The 20657-nt window shown below is 38.9% G+C and overlaps 1 protein-coding gene across 1 annotated transcript in view; it reads left to right on the forward strand.

The window, feature by feature from the left end:
• Window positions 1-20657, forward strand: part of boca (LDLR chaperone boca) — a 44282-nt gene that overhangs the window by 7634 nt on the left and 15991 nt on the right. Inside the window, exons 3-4 of the mRNA XM_067155994.2 lie at window positions 17758-17918; window positions 18004-18148. Of these exons, the coding sequence (XP_067012095.1) occupies window positions 17758-17918; window positions 18004-18148 (306 nt within the window). The remainder of the gene's footprint in view (window positions 1-17757; window positions 17919-18003; window positions 18149-20657) is intronic.

The raw sequence follows: 20657 nt of genomic DNA on the forward strand, positions 1-20657 counted from the left end.
CTCTTAAACTCTCAACCCAGTTTCTGCAGCTTTTCCTCCACATCACTTTCGCTTTCGCCCCAGATCACCATGTTGCCTGCAAAGAGAAAACCTTGCAAGTCGATTCAGTGCCTTTATTATGGCATCCATTTGGACAGCCCGCAACCCACTTGCACATAACTTCTGGTTTTATCATACAGCATCTTCACTTTTGCAATAAGACTGTTGCGAACCTTCAGCTCTTTTAGGCATTCCCAGACGCTTCCTTGATACGCTATCATAAGCCTTTTTATTGTTCCTCTTCCAGTAAAGGTTCTACAATTCCTCTTAATCTACTCTCTGTGATTTTTTTCCCCAAGTTTTAGACCGTGAAAGAGCAGAGTAATTCCATGGTAGTTGATGCATGGTTTTCCGTGGTTTCCCATTTTCACACCAGGCAAATGCTGGGGCTGTACCTTAAGTAAGGCCACGGCCGCTTCCTTCCAACTCCTAGGCCTTTCCTATCCCATCGTCGCCATAAGACCTGTCTGTGTCGGTGCGACGTAAAGCCCCTAGCAAAAAATAGGTAGTTGATGCATTTCCGTCTACTCCCCTTCTTGGAAAGAGGTATTATATCCTTCTTCTAGTCTTCGGGAATGGCGTTTCCTTCCATACTGTGTTAAGGAGTCTATGACCATTGGACTGCTGCTAGCAACATATCTGCACTTAACTCATCCACTCCAACTGCTTTTCCTTTCCTCATACTTTTCAGTGACTTTTCTATATATCCAGCCATCTAATTGGTGTTTCTATGACTCAGAATGAACCTCAGGCTATAATGATAGGTACATCGAAGATCCATTATCACTTAACGAATGTAGATATCCCCCAATAACCTTAAATGGAATCATCCCTTTTGAAAACAAAGTTAAAGATTTAATGCTGGACAAAAACCTTGACTGAACAGGACACATAATCGCTATATGCCAACGAGTATTTTTCTCCCTTTACTCACTTAAAGTGAAAGATTTACTTCCTTTCAAGGTCAGAAAGCTGTTGGTTCAACAGCTAATAATGCTTCTGTTTGACTACTTAAGAGAGCTCAGAATGCTTGTGCCCACTTTATAATGAACATTCCAAAATTTCATCCTATAACTCCTGCATTCCACGAGTTAAGTTGACTTAAACAAAACAGTGTCGTAGCTATCATTTGTTGCTTCTCCTCCACAAAATAATATACAAGTAGACATCCTCTTAACCCATTTCATCCCACTGGCAGGATTTCCTACCGGTGTAGTTTTCTCTATCTAGATGGCAGTGCATTCAGTTAATTTGTTTATTCATTGCATTAACATATTCCTTGACCTTCATAGAGAAGCCAGTTATAAAGATCCATACCATCATTTTGTGCTATTAATCACCACAAGTGTATTAGTTTGAGCAAAAGACAGAGTGGAATGAAATGGCATACAGCAACAGACATACATCGTAAGTATTCCTTTACTTCAGCTTGGATTTGAGTAGTATTATGTATTTGAGTTCTCAAGACAGTCAGGAAGACTGTGTTGCTACTGGAATTTTGAACATTATTTTTGAAAGGGCAACAATGAACAATTTAAATCCTCTGGCAGGATTTCCTGCCATTGGGATATAACATTATCATTGTTAGCCATAATACTTATAGTTCTAAAAATGCGTGTTCTTTTTATTTTAGGCTGTGCGTCAATGAAATATGTGACCTGTTAGAATGTGATGCGCTGGATGATGTCAATGTGACTGGAATTTCTGTACTCCCGCCAGTTGAAAATGCAGACGCAGAGACAGATGCTGACTCCGACAAAAGTGATGATGAAGTGGATTTTCAGTTGCATCATTTACCTAGGTGTATACTCAAAAGTTCTGCTGAACTTCTTATAGAAACGGACGAAGATCAGCCAGTATTTAGTAACTCTAACACTTTATGCTCACCATCAACCTCAGCAGTAATACCCATCGACCCAGTCAAAGAAAGTGGACTAGAGAAAATGGCTTTCCTTGCACCCAATATGTCATCTAAATTTCCTATATCCAGAGAGACCTCCAATGTCCTCCACCAGAGATCTGTGCACCATACTTCGGTTACATCATTAGCCGGACCAGCTGTTACAACAGATGAAGCTCAAATGCCACCAAAAAAGAAGAAAAATCAGAAAATAAGTTTTGGTGCTTGTGACAAAAGAGTTGGACTAAACATACCATCGTACAAAGAGCCTTACCATCCAAATCTGACAGATTATTGGAGGGAACACTTGAAATCTCCTATGGACGCCTTTCAGGTACTTTATCCAAATAAACTCATTGATCACATTTTAGAGCAAAGTAAAATATACAGTGGACAAAAGAATCTTTCAGTAGAGTGCTTGACTAAAGAAAATATTACTCCTATCTGGTTACGTACCTTTGCCTACCAGACGTATGTTCAGGAGTTTGTCCTCTGACACACATAACGAACTTATAAGTAAATCCATGCGCAGAAATACGTTTGATGATATAATGAGACGGATTCACTTAGCAGATAACACAGCTATTGATGGAGACTGTTATTACAAAGTTAGGCCCATGTTTGACATGCTCAATGAAGCGTTCAAAGCTATAGATAATCCAGAGTTTCTAAGCATTGATGAAACTATAGTACCTTATTATGGAAGACACCGTACAAAACAGTTCATTCGTGGCAAACCCATCAGGTTTGGATTTAAACTTTGGACCATTTGTTCAGCAGATGGCTATATGCTTCATGCCGACCATATTGCAGAAGCAGCACCCGTATTCCACCTTCAGGATCAGGCCAAGGATATGATATTGTTACAACACTTGCCAAAAAATGTAACATTGAAGCTGGTTCACATATTGCTTTTGACAATCTTTTCACCTCCATTCCTCTTCTGGAAGATTTGTCACAAAAAGGAATAGCTGCTACGGGGACTATCAGAGAAAATAGGATTGGAGATGCACCCCACATTGACAAGAAATCATTAGAAAAGAAAGGAAGGGGAGCTATGGACCAAACAGTTGCCGATGATACAATAGTGTTAGTAAGGTGGTTTGACAATAGAGTTGTAACAGTTGCTAGTAATGCTGTAAAATCCAATCCACTTACATCTGCTAAAAGATGGTCTGCCAAACTGAAGAAATCTATCCAAGTGCCTCAACCTAAACTAATAGCAGTCTATAATAAATACATGGGAGGAGTTGATTCACATGACCAGTATGTGGCTACATACAGGATTCATATCAGATCCAAAAAATGGTGGTGGCCATTGTTTGTTTGGGGGCTGAACGCAGCTGTTGTGAACGCTTGGCGCCTTTTCCGAAGTCTTGGTAATAATATAACATTGCTAATGTTCCAGCAAGATATTAGTCAGCAACTGCTCCTGCAGTATGGAAGTGAACGGAAGTGCTCCGGTCCAAGATTTCAAATCAGTGGCACCGCCTATAATGCAACACGGTTTGATGAAAGAAATCATTGGATAATAAAAAGTGAGCAACCTAATTCGAGATGCAAGCAGTGCAAAGGTAGAACAACGTACAAGTGTGAAAAATGTAACACACCTCTTCATCCTGAATGTCACAAGCACTACCATGTGAGACCTCTGTAAAGAAACAACACAGTGCAAGTTTTCCTAACAAGTTTGTTTCAAAACGTTTTTATAGTTATGTAAGAATGTGGACTCAGTCATCATTGTTGATATATTTTGTCATATTGTTGTAAATGTTTAACCTGATGAGCATTATTATGTAGTACTTTGACAATAAGTTGAAATAAAAGTGACAAGTTGAAACAGATAATGATTAATCCCATTGGCAGGAAATCCGGCCAGGCTAAAAATAACCCTGAAAATGATGTTAATTCAAAATTCATTTTTTCTTACAATTCCACACCCCCTAATGAGTAACTTTTGTGAAAATCAAGGCAATCCTTCGAAAAAAAAAATTCTGGGAACAAATGGGTTAATAACAGGTTCTTTCCAGTTGCTCTCAGCCATTCATAACATCCCGACCAGAGCTGCAGCTAACATAACCCTCAAAATACCTAATCACAGATCCACCCTCTACAATAATTCTTTTGTTGTCAGTAGAGTTGGAACTTGGAACTCGTTGCCCATTGACCTAAGGGAGACCCTGTCTGAACCGGTACTTAAAAAGAAATGTTGGTAGCGGTACTTGGACTGATCAAGTTGAGTGTAAATACATGAATTCTACTTTCCTGTTTTATTATTTCATTCCGTATGTTGCTAAATTTTACCAAATTTGTTTTTATTGATGCATTAGGACAATTTTATTTATTCTGGATTATTTTAGATATGTTTATTTTTCTTTCCTTTAATGTGTTTTTATAACCATATGTACAGTTTAGTAGTATAGTTTGTGTGTAATATATTATGAACTGTATGTACATTGTAAATCGTCGCCATAAGACCTATCTGTGTCGGTGCGACGTAAAGCCCCTAGCAAAAAATGTACATTGTAAGACATGGTATGGCAGAATAGCAGGCTTCATAGCCTGAGTCACGCCATGGAAATAAAGGCATAAAATAATAAATAACACTTTCCTCGTTGCTAGGACAGGGTTCCTCAGTGTCTGATGTAGTGCTTGCTACTCCATTTAAAAGCTTATCGAAAAAAGTCTTAAATTCACTCCTGATTTCATCTCCGTCTCGCACTAAGGTTCCGTTGTTTCCTTCTATTGCCTTTATATCATCTTGCTTGAGCCTTCTGTTCTTGATTACCCTGTACAATCATTTCCTATTTCCACAAACCCATTCCATGCTTTCATTCCAGAACTCAGATTATCCAGAGCAATTGGAAATGATTCACACATATAGAAATATGGATATTTTGGTCAGAACTGAACATTAGTGTTTCTGTGTAGTAAAATTTTAATAGGCTTCTATATGTATATAAAAACAAATTTTTTAAATAGTATAGCAATGCAAAAGTATTTCCAAATACACCACTGGAAGGAAGTCTTCATATTGTACAACAGAAAAAACTTTATTACAAGTTTTAGAAGTATTTTGTTTACCACAAATTACTCAAATTCATGGACTTAACTTTTCGTTAAAAAAGTACAGACTTCATATATCTGGTCTTACAAATCAAGGTACATGAAAACATCAACAACATTAAATTAAAAAATCAGCTAGATATTCCATCTTCGGTGTGACAGTTTGACGTCAACACAAGGTATTGACAAAGGAAAATAGGACTACTGCTGGGTAGCACTTGCACAGTGCCTTTCTTAGGATTTTGAACAAATCTGCTGGAATTCCATCATATTTACTTGCCTTGTTGTTTGCAATACTTTCTAGGGCCCACTTGACTTCACTTTCTAGATCTGCAAAATCTCCATGGCACAAAAGCCCCGAAGGGCCATGGACTACCAAGTGACCACTGCTTAGCCTGAAGGCCTGCAGATTACATGATGTCGTGTGATTGACATGACAAATCCACTCAGTCGTTATTCCAGTTTACTGTACGGATCTTTATTCTTAAAGTTATATCTATACCCTTTAAACCACTGTCAAGATTGGCCGTTGCCTTTCCCCCCCAAGAAGTAAGTGTCTTTTAATTTCACCCTCTACCCCCAAGAAGTAAGTGTCTTTTAATTTCACCCTTTCCCCCCAAGAAGTAAGTGTCTTTTAATTTCACCCCCTGTGGGTGGGGGATGCAGACAAAGAATACACCCTGTCGTAAGAGGGGACTAAAAGGGGCGACTGGGGGATGATCGAATTAGAACCATGAGACTACTTATAATAGGGATGTAGGCAGAGAAAGTTCGCGCCAGATAGCGCTCGTGTACTACTGGGTAAGCGCAAGGCGATTGTCTTATGTTTCTTCCAGTCAGCTGCGAGAAATATACAGATTGTGACCGAGTTTCCTAAGCTAAAGCCTACTATATATTCTCTAATTTTACTCCAAGACTATATTAATTATTTGTACAGGTATATCCCCTAGTATATTATGGACGATTTTAAGCCTTTAAGCGTTAAACAGCTGCAAAATGAGCTACGGACCAGAGGCGCTAAAACTAGCGGGAGGAAGGAAGAATTAGTACAGCGGTAATTACAAAATTCTAACACACTTTATTATCTAAATAATAAATAGGAGTCAGCATGCCTTTTCCTAAAGAATACAATTACTTGATTATTGTACATTGAGAAATATATAAATATACCTCCACAAGACTTAAATCATAAATAGAGATTTAAATACGCATTTACTCTACTTGCTTATAGTCTTCAATTCACGTATTTTTTTAGGTTGATGGCCTACATGAAACTGCAGATACAGCCTTGTCCACCACCAAAGGCATGTGAATTTCTTCAGTTTCCTAGTACCGGTTCCTTTGAAGAATTGACTATCAGCCATAAGGTGAAGATCACCATCACAAATGTGCATTTGATGGATTATTTTGTATTTAGAAAATCGGAAATAGATGGAGCACCTGTTTCCAACTACAAATCATTGTGTGATGCTGGATACAGACTTTTCAGTGAAAAGTTTGTTTTGTTTATAAAATGTTTTTTTCAATCGGATGAAATTCTAATATGCAGTGCTGTGAAATCCGAGTACACAAAACATAAAAGCTATAATGTGAAGCTTATTTTAGGAGTACCTGGTGACATTATAGGAGCGGAATGTGAATGTGTTGCTGGAGCAGGCCCCAAGGCATGTTGTAAGCATATTGCTGCTGTAAGCTATGCATTAGAGCACTTCTCCAAGACTGGTATTGTTCAGTGTTCAGAAACATGCACCCAAAATTTACAAACTTTTCACCATCCCCCTTCCAAACGGTTGAGGCCAGTTAGCCCTATGAAAGTGGAATGTTTGCCCTTGGAACAAGTTTTCCAGGAACCCTGCCATGATGTTAGGCCATTGTCAGGAGTTAATCAGCCTGGATATCAGCAATATGTTGAAGGTATTGTGAAAAGTTCCCAACATAAGCTTGCTTTTTCTTTTGCTCTAAAAAAAGAACAGGCCAGCTGCTTTGATGTCATTCATGACCACCATTATGGTGTGGATCCATGTGCGACACAAGCTGAAAATCTTGTAAGAGTCAATGATGAGGAAAGGAAGAAAATTGAGGAAAATACTAGACAACAATCCCAGCAAAGTCTATGGTTCAAAGAGAGGAAATATCGTTTGACAGCAAGTAATTTTGGGAAAATCTGTCACTCAAAAACACCTAAAGCCCTAGCAAAATCCTTATTCAAGGGAAGTTTGTTTTGCTCCAGTGATATGAAATGGGGACTTCAAATGGAAGACTCAGCAAGGGACAGATATTCTCAGCTAACAGGCCATGTAGTCCAAAAGTGTGGCCTCATTATTCATCCTATCAGACATTATCTGGCAGCATCTTGTGATGGATTAATTGGACAGGATAGAGTCTTGGAACTTAAAGGGTTGCCGAGTAATAAAAATGAAGCTATTTCAATCAAATGTGTTCCATACTTGGGTGAGAGCAGTGGTGCAGTGATACTCAAGAAAAATCACAACCATTACTTCCAAGGGCAAGGCCAGCTGTTTGTTACAGGCTTTGTTGTGTACACTGCTGTTGACATGCTAGTGTTGGAAATAGAGAGAGATGACATTTTCATTCATGAAATGGTGGCAAAATTAGACAAGTTTTACCATGAATATTTTGTTCCAGTCATCCTAACCTGACATAATGGTTTTCCTGAAATTGCATAACATAAAACATACAAATATTATCCTCCCTGAAAGACAAATTTTATTGACATGCAATTTTGACTGCAGTATTTTGTATGTTTTAGCAAGTCCTATAGCCCGTTCTATGTGTATTCTTTTAGAGGCTATCCTCCTTGTTTCAATGTTTTCTGGTGGAGTAAACTGCCTTTTGCCTTTCAGACCTGAATGTTGAACCCCCTATCTGCCATAACTGAATCTCCTTCTTCCAAGAGATCCAACATTCCTGATCGGATAAATAACTGCCTATCTGATATTGCCCCACCATATGCATCAGATATGAAACTTATGAAACCAGATGGATTTATACCTATTAATACCTTTGTTGTGTTTGCATTTTTGTATGTAGAAAATGTAGCTTGCTGTGCTGTAGGGTTCTTAGGTTTTGCTATTGTAATCTCAGTTGCATCAATTATTACTCTAGTCGAGGGGTATTTCTGTCTAAAAGCAAGGGGGCTGTTTTCAAGGACAGTTTCTCTATCAGGCCATATGTTCAACTCTTTAAATTGGCAGTACATGAAATTAATCCAAACATTAAATATTCTTCCAACAGTAGTTTTATGGATTCCAAAGTTAAGGCCTAGTTCCTGGTCAGATTTGTTGGTCCTAAGCTTCATAACTGTCAATAAGAAACACAGTCTGGGTTCAAGAGGGAATATCTGTAAATTGTATCTGTTTTCTCCCAAAACAGCAAACACCAAATTAAAATGTTGGACATCTGCAAACCCTGTATAAAGCAATACGGCATTAGGATTATTCATTATTTGCTCAACAACCAAATTACCTGTAGTATTTGTCTGAGTACTGACGTCTATGAAAATGGGAGTCACAGATGTTACATTCACTTCTTCGGGTATATTCACGATTTCTTCCCGTACTTCAATGGGGATGATTTCTGAAGATTCCAATATTGTAAGCTTATCGTGGTAATCCGGCGATTTTCTTGTGTATGGCCTCTTCCTTCTTTTTGTTGTGTTCGTGGTCCATGGAAAAAGCGATGGAACAGCGCCCGGTTTTAATCTTGCTCTCTCACCTTTAAATAGAAACATAAATTCTGTGGTTGTTATCGAAATGCCTAATCACTTTATAGGTAGAAAATACGAATTATTTCCGTTCGTAAGTCGCACTTACCCAACAAAGTTTTCGTGAAGTCTCCGGGTTGAAAATGATGGGAACACACTTTAATATTTTTGGTCAGATTCTTCTCACTGAAATGTTTCCTTCTAATAGTATGTAACCATTTCTTCCTCATTTCTTTATTTTGTGGAAACTGATGAAACGAAAACGAGCTTCCCTGATTTTTACAAAGAGGAACACTGCAATAGCTCGGCATAGTCACGAAAATAACAATTTAAACAACTTAAATTCGTGGATATTAGCGGCATGAGTACACAGGAGACAAATGAAGAGCGCCTTGCGCTTACCCAGTACAACAGCACTGCACTCTATCGGTGCTAGTTCTATACATCCCTATTAGTACCATCGCGCAGGGAACACCACGGGTCACCTTTTTTACTTGCGAGTAGTACCACTATGTTAGGTGTGCATTAGGTTTGTGATTAGTAGAAACAGAGTGCGAATCATGATGAGATTTACAGTACCCGTGATTAGTACAACTACATGTAGAAAACCATGGGCTTACTTTGCCTGTAATTAGTACCATTATGTGAAACACCATGGGTCTGGACATTGCCTGTGGTTAGTACCGCTATATACGCTACACCGTGGGTCTGCATTGCCTGTGATTAGTATCCACTATATGAGGAACACCACAGGATAGTATGAGTCCCTATGATTAGTAGTGATGGGCAGTCTGAGACGAGGTCTCGATATTTCTTGAGACTAGCACAGGTACTAGTTCTCGCGAGAAATTTCGAGAGATCTCGAGAGCGTTGTCCCCGCATTGTGTGCCGTGCAGCGTGTCGTAGGTCTACAGGTAGGCGAAGCTGAATGTTGTTTGTGCCAAGTATGCGAATAGCAAACCACGTGCCTTCTCCATTCCGTAAGTAGGTGTCAACAAGCGACTAGGGCGTTCATTTATTTCATTTCTACTGAGGTCTATTTTGACGCAGTATAACATAATTGTAAAGGTTACGCATTCTCTCATTACATGCAGCGCAAGTATGCGAATGAATAGGGTATGTACAGAAACTGACAGCTACTGTAGGTACACCTACCTGGATACTAGAAGCGTGCATATTCGAACTCGAGACAAGGCAAGATGCAGCTTGCTGCATATGCAACCACCATTATGCATGAGTGTAATCTAAAATGCTTGAGTATGCTCCAATTCTCTTGACAGGTAGGTGTACATCGTTATCAGACCCCACATTCAATATCATATGACCACTGCTTGTGTTTACCGATATTTTGGTGATGAAAGAAATAATTTCTTACAATGTTATATAGTATTCGCGTCATAATTAGGTATTTCTGTACATGGCAGTGCAATGTGTAATTGTGTCCAGTTGTACGCGACAACTTGAAGACTATGTCCGAAACGCAATGTAAGTCGTGGATGTCAGTTATTTTGAAGAGATGTCACATAACACAGCCCGCTGTGTTGTTTGTTCAAAAGAATTAAAATATGTCAGCAGAAATACTTCCACGATGATCCGGCACTTAAAAATACATACTATCGCTGAAGAGGAATCGTCACAAAACACCTCCGGGGCGGTCTGCATCACAAGAAGCTACCCAGTCGACAACAAGTGCTAGGTATCCAGGTAGGTGTACATCCTATATACAGTTATTAACAAATTACACGGGTTATTCGGCTAAGAAGTCCACCTGAAATCGGTCGTGAACAGTTTAAGATACTGACATTCTGTTTTCACTTTCGTTAATAGTATTAAGGAGCTCATAGTTAAACTTGCAGTGCTTTCCTAAGCTTTTGACAAAATGTATTGGCACACACGTTTCCATATGCAAACTGGTGATATACTATCAAGCTTACACTCGTAGTTACTGGGACGTCACAAAGCTTCCAGCATAGGAGAATCGGTCTCGAGAGCGATGCCCACCACCCCTCTCGAAAGGATTGGAGCATACTCAGGCATTTTACATTACACGTTCCACTCGTGTGTAATGGTGGTTGCATATGTAGCAAAGCACATCTTTCCCCATCTCCAGTTCGAATAATGCACGCCTCTAGTATCCAAGTAGGTGTATATCCTATCTACAGTTATTCACAAATTATACAGGGTTATTCAGCTAAGATGTCCACCTCAAATAAGTTGTGAACAATTTAAGATACTGACATTCAATTTTCACTTTCGTTAATGGTATTAAGGGGCTAACAGTTCAAAACGCAGTACTCTCCCAGGCTTTTAGTAACATTTTTCGGCACACACATTTCCATATGAGAACTGCTGATGATATACTATCAAGCTTACACTCGTAGTTACTGCGATGACGCACAGCTTGCAATACAGGAGAATCGGTCTCGAGATCTGTGACGTCAGTCTCGAGCGAGAGCGTTACCCATCACTAATGATTAGTACACCTATGTGAGGAACACCATAGGTTTGGGTTGCCTGTAAGTGGTGCCGCAATGTGAGAAACACCATAGATCTGTGTTACATGCGCATATTACATTACCTGTGAATAGTACCATAATGTGTGGAATTCCACGAGCCTACGCTACTATTGATTAGTACCGCAATGTGAAAAATACCATGGTTATACTTTACTAGCGATGGATTTTGGACCCCTTTAGACAACAAGCATCATTGATTCAGGATTGTGCTTTAGAAGTAGCCCCTTGGGCTGTAGTAGTATTGTTTTACGATAGTTTCGGGGAATGTGGGGTATTGCAGGTTGAATCCACTGATTGTTTTAAATTCATATTCACTCATTCATTCTTCATCATCACGTTTTGAATTCTGGTCAGTTAATGATTTTGGACTTTTAAATTGTCATTACATTTCATCTCATTTCGTACCATTAGGGGCCGATGACCTAGATGTTAGGCCCCTTTAAACAACAAGCATCTTCATCATCTTTTAATTTCATGGCTACAGTCACTGTCTGCATTGATCTTGGAGCCTAGGTGGATGAACCTAGGAACTACCTCTATACGTCAGGGAGGGATAAGTTTAGTGGCCATGATTTTAGTTTTCTCTACATTCAACATGAGGCCAGCCTTTTTACTTTTCTTACCTTCTGTAGGATATATTTTATAGCTCCTCTTCACTTTTGCCATTACGATGGTTTTATCTGCATATCTGAGGTTATTTATATTTCTGCCAGCAAATTTAATTCCAATTCCTTTTTCATCTAACTTGACATTCTTCATAATATACTCTGCATAGAAGTTGCATAAATGGGGTGACAGTATGCAGCCTTTTCATACACATTTTTCAATCTTGACAAATTTAATTGTTCATTGTAGGGTTCTCACAGCAGCTTCTTAGTCAGAAAAGAGATTCCAGAAGGCAAATAAAATGAACTGGTATTCTCATGTTCTTGAGTATTTGCCACAATTTATTGTGATTGACACAGTCAAAAAAGCCTTGGCATAGTCAAGCAGAGGTACAGGCCTTTCTGGAATTGTTCGCCTTTGCCATAATCTAGTGAATGTTAGAAACTTGATCTCTGGTTCCTCTTCAGAAACTGGCCTGCCAAAGCCTATTTTGCAGGTTCTTGATCATAACTTTGCTAGTATGCAAGATGAGTGTGACTGTTTGGTAGTTCAAACATTCTTTAGCGTTGCCCTTCTTGGGAATTGGGATGAACACTCAGTTTTTCCAATCTTTTGACCACTGCTGGCTTTTTCCATATCTGCTGACATATTGAATGTAACACTTGAACAGAGCTCCATTCCTAGGATTTTGAACAATTCTTCTGGAATTCCATCATATTCACTTGCCTTGTTGTTTGCAATACTTTCTAGGGCCCACTTGACTTCACTTTCTAGATTGTCTGGTTCTGGATCTTCAAAAACCCCATGGCACCAAAGCCTCCAAGGGCCTTGGGCTACCAAGCGACTGCTGCTCAGCCCGAAGGCCTGCAGATTACATGGTGTTATGTGGTTGGCATGACGAATCCTCTCGGTCGTTATTCTTGGCTTTCTAGACGGGGCTGTTATTTCACTGTCAAATAGCTCCTCAGTTGTAGTCACATAGGCTGAGTGGACCTAGAACCAGCCCACAGATAGAGGTAAAAATCTCTGACCTGTCCGGGAATCAAACCTGGGGCCTCTGCGTAAGAGGCAGGCATCGTATCCCTATACTGCAGGGCTGACAGTTCTGGATCTGAGATCACATTATTTTCATCATTAGGAATATTAAGTTCTTTCTTTTCTGTACAAACCATAGCTTTTCTAGCACTCTGTCTCTTAAATCCATTCCATTAAATCTGTTTTGAGAAGTGACTAATGGTATGCTATTATTATTAATCTATTATTATTGTAAAACTTTCATTTCTTTAAGATTGAGAACAATACAAGAAGTCGCAAACTGTATTTTGTTGGCTGTCCTCTACTTCCTCTCCTGTAATATCTACCGTTGAACGAACTGCCACATTCTTAACTTCATTCTTGTGCGCTGGTTGATTTTTACGCCTGTGACAGCATAATTTTGAAATCTAGATGTTTTACATGAACTCAAATTATGACATCTGCCATGGATTACACAACCAGCAGTGCATGGCTTTCACCACAAGGTTTGCCAGATTTGAACTTTTTGTGTATATTGTGTGAGAAATTATGCGAGAGTGATCATGTATTAATTTGTAGTGAATGTAAGATGTCTCTAAAGAAGTCTGTTCTAATTAATACACATTGTGTGATATCATTATATTAAATCTGTTTCTAACCTCTTTTAACTATTTAGATCTATCTGCATGATGACAGGGCCATAAGCAGGAATTTGGAAATCAAGAGCTCATGACCTGATCCACAATCGGCTCCAGGCCTTCCTTTGGTTAATTGTATAGCACTCATTGCATGCAGTCAATGTAATTCCGATATTCATCATCATCCTAAACCATCTCCAGTTTCCCGGGTGTGGTATATGAGCCTCCTCCATCTCATCCTGTCCTTGTACCATTCTTCCTCCACCAACTTGTCCCAATCATGACCTCTCAGCATTACATCGCTCTTAACTAAATCTATCCATTTCCTTCGTGGCCTTCCCACGGGTCGTCTTCCTTCTACCTTTCTGTCAAATTCCTTCCTTGCAGTTCTGTTTACTGGCATCCTCTTCATGTGACCAAACCACTTCAGTCTTGATATCTGAATCTTATTTAGGAGAGAATTGTCTATTCCTACTTCTTCTCTAATTTTCTCATTCCTAATCTTGTCTTTCCTGGTTTTCTGGATCATAGTGCGTAGGAATTTCATTTCAGCTGCCTGAAGTTTGGAATTATCTCTATTGGTCATTGTTGTGGTTTCGAGACTGTATGTAAGAATTGGTGTATAATAGGACTTGTACAATGTCATTTTTGTTTTCATGGATATTTGCTCATCCCACAGCAGGTGTCTTACCTGGTGGTAGAATTGTGTTGCCTTATTGATTCGATTGTTCACCTCATGTTTTGCTAGGTTGTCATTTGATATAACGCTACTCAAGTATTTGAAAACTGGAACGCTGTCCAGTTGAGCTTCATTTAACATGACTATTGGTTCTGCTCCTTCCCCATACACTTTCATCACCACCGTCTTGGTCTTGCTGATGTTTAAACCATATTTCTTAAACTCCTCATTCCAGCTTTGTATTCTCTCTCCCAATTCCTCTTCTGAGTCACTCCAGATCACAACATCATCTGCAAATGTGAAGGCTTTAATATCTCCATGTTCTTTCCTTTTAATAGATTTCATTACTACATCCATTACAATAATAAATAGAAGTGGTGACAATGAGCTGCCCTGCTGCACTCCTCTCTTTGTTTCAAACCAGTCCGACAAACCACATCCTACTTGAATTCAGCTTCTGTTTCCACTATACAACATTTTCACTTTGTCTATAAGGCTATCTCGCACTTGAAGTTCTTTCATGCATTGCCAAATTCTTTCCCTTGGTACACTATCGTATGCTTTCTCAATGTCCAAAAATATTAGGAATAAAGGCTTGTTCTTCTCCCAGTATTTTTCCATTAGCATCCTAATTGCAAATATAAGGTCTGTAGTTGACCTTCCTGGTCTGAAACCATACGGCTCTTCTTCCAAAATTGGTTCAACAATATCTCTGATTCTGGTCTCTATTATTTTTTCCAATATTTTCAGGACATGAGACAGTAGTGTGATACCACGGTAATTAGTACATTTTCGTCGGCTTCCTTTCTTGAACAGAGGTACAATGATGCCCATCTTCCAGTCCTCAGGAATACTATTTTCCTCCCATATCTTGTTGAGCAGTCTATAGAGCCATTGGATTCCTGGAACTCCCGCTGCTTTCAGCATATCTGCACTTAGTTCATCTACGCCCACTGCCTTTCCTTTCTTCATGCTCTTGAGCGCATTTTCAACCTCAAGCCATGTAATTGGTGGTTCAGTTGTGGTTCCTCGACTTGGCTCTCCTCTATCCGTTGTTATGTTTTCTGTATCTCCATTCAGCAGCTTTTCGAAATAGATCTTGAGTTCTTGTTTAATTTCTCCCTCTTCTTGTGCCAGAGTTCCATCATCACGTTGTATTGCTTTTATGGTCTCTTGATCCCTTCGCTTGTTTTTCACTACTCTGTATAGCAATTTCATATTTCCTCTACTGTCCTCTTCCAGTTTGTCTGCAAACTCATTCCATTTCTTCTCTTTTTCTTCCCTTACGTTCTTTACAGCAAGTTTCTTGTTCCTGTATACTCCTTGAAGTCTTTGTATTTCTTGTTCATTTCGTTCTTGTCCCTGTTTTTGTTTCTCCTTGTCCAGTGCCTTCTTTATTTGGTTTCTTTCTTTCACCGCTGTTTTCACTCTATCATTCCACCATGGTGTCTCCTTTTTTCTTTTGATAGAACTTGTAACTCCACATAGGTTTTTGGCTTCTCCCACAAAGGTGTCTTTGAAGGCCTTCCATTCTTCATTAACGCTGGTTACTTCACACTTCGGCAAACTCTGTTGAATCCTTGTTTTTTTCGTAATAAGTTTCTGCGTTTCTTTTGTCTTATGTTTGAAGTCTACTACCAACAATCTGTGATCACTGTCCATGCTTTCACTAGGGATGACCTTTACATCTGTGATGTACCTGCCACCATCTTTATTTGTGATTACGTAGTCAATCAATGTTCTATACTGGCCATCCCAACTGTACCTTGTTATTCTGTGACTGTCTCTTTTTTTGAAGAATGTATTTTTGATCATAAGATCATTTCTTCTGCACAGATCTAATAGTTGTTCTCCTTCTGGGTTCCTTTGTCCAAATCCATGTGGACCAATGATGTTCTCGTACCCAAGTCTGTCTACCCCAACTTGCGCATTTAGATCTCCAATAATAATAACATTTTCCTCATTAACTGTATCTTCCAGGTCTTGTCGAAATTTCTCTTTGTCTTCCTCACTGCAGCCTGTCTGTGGGGCATACACTTGTATGATAGTGTACTTAGTGTTCTCCAGTTTCATGGACATTTTAATGATTCTATCACTTTTGCAGATAACTTCAGCAGTAGCATCAGTCCTTTCGTTAATTAAGAATCCAACACCATTTTTCGCTACCTTCTCCTGTCCACTCCAGTATAATTTATAACCTCCACGAAGTGTCTTACTTCCAATCCCTTTCCATTTGGTCTCACTTAATCCCAATATTGATATTTTTCCTCTATCCATCATGTCTAGGAGTTCTTCTAACTTTCCAGTTAATGATAGAATGTTCATAGTTCCAATTCGGTATTTGGGTCTCTTTTTTATTTGGGGTTTCCTTTCAGAACATTGTATATCATCAGCCTTACGGTCATCATACTTTACAATTGTCTGATAGGACGTGTCAGTCCGGTCTATAATATTCTTTCCGAGGCTCTTTTTCTTATTGAAAGCAACTATACTCAATACTCTCCTGCTGACTTGCTAGGCCTAACGCATAAGAGGATTTTCTTTCAGGGTTTACTCCCTTAGCCTTTGAGGATGCCTTCCTCGTCCTACAAGGCAGTAGGTTCCATCTGTACACCCCAGAAGGATGGGTTGCCTCTTCCGCCATCTCCGCCGTACCGAAGTCCATCTTCTCCGCCGTAGATGCCGTTGAGGTCTTCACCCTTAACCCAGGGCAAGGGCCCTCCATATTTATGACCCCTGGAGGGAGGGTGTCCCAGTATTTTAAAACCCCCAGGAATTGGGCTACCTGTTGGTCCGCGGGTTGTATTGGTTATTTCAACCAGCCCTACATACTGTAGGGGCCCCCTATCCGCCACCTGGGGACGCGCTCTGTAGGGGTCAGGTTCCCCTGGTTACTTATTGGAAGTTAACCCCACCCACAAGGAGTAAGGTTATTTGCAGAGGTAATTCCGATATTAACCATCTGAAATTCATATGTCTGCCAATTATGCTTGCCATTATGTTACCCTTGGATGACTTCTTTGCTAAATTCAATTTCCTGGCATGTTACTTCAATTTATCCTTGCTTCCACAGCCATTCCTAACTCCATTTCATTCCAACTTGCAGTTGAATCTCTTTATTTATATGTTATAATGTACTGGGTCTTACCATCTGGAAAGGTACATACCTCTTTTCACACTCCTCAACAATTGTTTTAAAGCCATCTCACAGACCGTTTACATTTTTATTCACCCTTTTCCACTAAATCGTAATTACTATTTTTAAATTCTTTCGTGCCTGTCTTATCAACCATATGGTACTGCCTAATGTCCCTACTTTCACAACCTTCCTTTCTATCACATTTATTTTCCACAAAGAAAACAGCTTTATGATTACTTATAACACCTGCATGCAGTGGATTAAAGCTTGTTTATATTTGTTGACAGTGGAACAGACTAAGAGCTATGGCCTTGTTATTCAAGGATATAAAGATCTGGAATTTGAAATATTATTTAAATAACTGTTCATATTTGAGTTATTCATTCCTCTTGAACCTAGTGCCTTGTGTTTGTCATTAATATACAGAAAGTTTTAGATTGACACCAGCAACCCAGAAAATATCCTGAAGCTGACCAAGAAGGGCCGTACACTGATGTCATTCGTGAGTGTTGATGGAGATATGACGAGGGATGAAACAGAAACTATTACCAAACTTTGGCAATCAAGTTTATGGAACAATCATATTCAAGCAGAAAGGTTAGTTAAAACATCTCTGTCTTGTTTATGCTGCTGTTATTATTTTGGTCAGTATGTGGTTATTATCATGTTCTTCATATTTCAGATATCTGGTCGATGACAATCGAGCAATATTCTTATTTAAAGATGGTTCTCAAGCTTGGGAGGCCAAAGATTTCCTAGTCGAACAAGAAAAATGCAAGGAAGTTGTTATAGAAAATAAAACATACCCTGGGAAGCACAGCAAAGAGGTATGGTATGGTGCTTGTAATTATATTAAAGGTTTTAAATTCCCCCCCTTGTTTCCTTTTCTCCTTTGTGTAGTAGCAGTAGGCATGAAATTTGACAGACCTCCTTCTTCTGTTTGATTTTGGCCACAATGGACTACGAAGTAACTACTATGGTATCCTGGCTCACCCTTCCCTTCCAACAGCTTCATTTGTTGGCTTATCGCCTTAATTCTTTCCTCTGAAAAGACCACTTTTAAAGTTTTATTTTCTACTTCTCCTCGGAAGTTTATGAAGTCTGAAACTAATTGTCAGAAGTGGTTTCTGATTTGAATGTCTTCCTCACTAATGCCCATTTTCTCCGTATCAGTCTGTATCTCCATAAACCACCTGGGAACAATCTTCTCCCCCTTGAAATGTATAAGGAGCTTTTGACTCAACCTTTCTTGATTCATACATAGGAGAAGGCCATAAAATTGCATTCATCTCTTTTTCATTGACTCCATAATTCCTTCAGTCTCTTTGTATAACTCAATCAATCAATACTGATCTGCATTTAGGGCAGTCGCCCAGGTGGCAGATTCCCTATCTGTTGCTTTCCTAGCCTTTTCCTAAATGATTTCAAAGAAATTGGAAATTTATTGAACATCTCCCTTGGTAAGTTATTCCAATCCCTAACTCCCCTTCCTATAAATGAATATTTGCCCCAGTTTGTCCTCTTGAATTCCAACTTTATCTTCATATTGTGATCTTTCCTACTTTTATAAACGCCATTCAAACTTATTTGTCTACTAATGTCATTCCACGCCATCTCTCTGCTGACAGCTTGGAACATACCAATTAAATACAAAGTATGTTACAAGTGTTTATTTATATATCCACCTATTCAATACAAAGAGATCTTTTTAGAAATTAAATATTATTATAAAATGTTAACGGACATGTTTTGCCCATATTAAGGGCATCATCAGCCTCAAATTCAAACCTGTATGGTGAAAAATCAGGATCCTGATTGCTCTTACAAGCCATAAAAAGAGGATATCATTATAGGTGTTAGTCTAAATATACAAAATATTAGAATGTCCGTGGCTAAAATTGCAAAGATCTCTTTGTATTGAATAGGTGGATATATAAATAAACACTTGTAACATACTTTGTATTTACGTACATTTCAATACGGACCTAACATGAGAATTATAACATATAACATACCAATTAGTCGAGCAGCTCTTCTTCTTTCTCTCAATTCTTCCCAACCCAAACATTGCAACATTTTTGTAACGCTACTCTTTTGTTGGAAATCACCCAGAACAAATCGAGCTGCTTTTCTTTGGATTTTTTCCAGTTCTTGAATCAGGTAATCCTGGTGAGGGTCCCATACACTGGAACCATACTCTAGTTGGGGTCTTACCAGAGACTTATATGCACTCTCCTTTACATCCTTACTACAACCCCTAACCACCCTCATAACCATGTGCAGAGATCTGTACCCTTTATTTACAATCCCATTTATGTGATTACCCCAATGAAGATCTTTCCTTATATTAACACCTAGATACTTACAATGATCCCTAAAAGGAACTTTCACCCCATCAACGCAGTAATTAAAACTGAGAGGACTTTTCCTATTTGTGAAACTCACAACCTGACTTTTAACCCCGTTTATCAACATACCATTGCCTGCTGTCCATCTCACAACATTTTCGAGGTCACGTTGCAGTCGCTCACAATCTTGTAACTTATTTATCACTCTATAGAGAATAACATCATCTGCAAAAAGCCTTACCTCCAATTCCACTCCTTTACTCTTATCATTTATATATATAAGAAAACATAAAGGTCCGATAATACTGCCTTGAGGAATTCCCCTCTTAATTATTACAGGGTCAGATAAAGCTTCACCTACTCTAATTCTCTGAGATCTATTTTCTAGAAATATAGCAACCCATTCAGTCACTCTTTTGTCTAGTCCAATTGCACTCATTTTTGCCAGTAGTCTCCCATGATCCACCTATCAAATGCTTTAGACAGGTCAATCGCGATACAGTCCATTTGACCTCCAGAATCCAAGATATCTGCTATATCTTGCTGGAATCCTACATGTTGAGCTTCAGTGGAATAACCTTTCTTAAAACCGAATTGCCTTCTATCGAACCAGTTATTAATTTCACAAACGTGTCTAATATAATCAGAAAGAATGCCTTCCCAAAGCTTACATACAATGCATGTCAAACTTACTGGCCTGTAATTTTCAGCTTTATGTCTATCACCCTTTCCTTTATACACAGGGGCTACTATAGCAACTCAACATTCATCTGGTATAGCTCCTCCGACCAAACAATAATCAAATAAGTACTTCAGATATGGTACTATATCCCAACCCATTGTCTTTAGTATATCCCCAGAAATCTGATCAATTCCAGCCGCTTTTCTAGTTTTCAACTTTTGTATCTTATTGTAAATGTCATTGTTATCATATGTAAATTTTATTACTTCTTTGGCCTTAGTCTCCTCCTCTATCTCGACATTATCC

The sequence above is a fragment of the Anabrus simplex genome, chromosome 1 (assembly GCF_040414725.1).
Source record: "Anabrus simplex isolate iqAnaSimp1 chromosome 1, ASM4041472v1, whole genome shotgun sequence".
Taxonomy (NCBI): domain Eukaryota; kingdom Metazoa; phylum Arthropoda; class Insecta; order Orthoptera; family Tettigoniidae; genus Anabrus; species Anabrus simplex.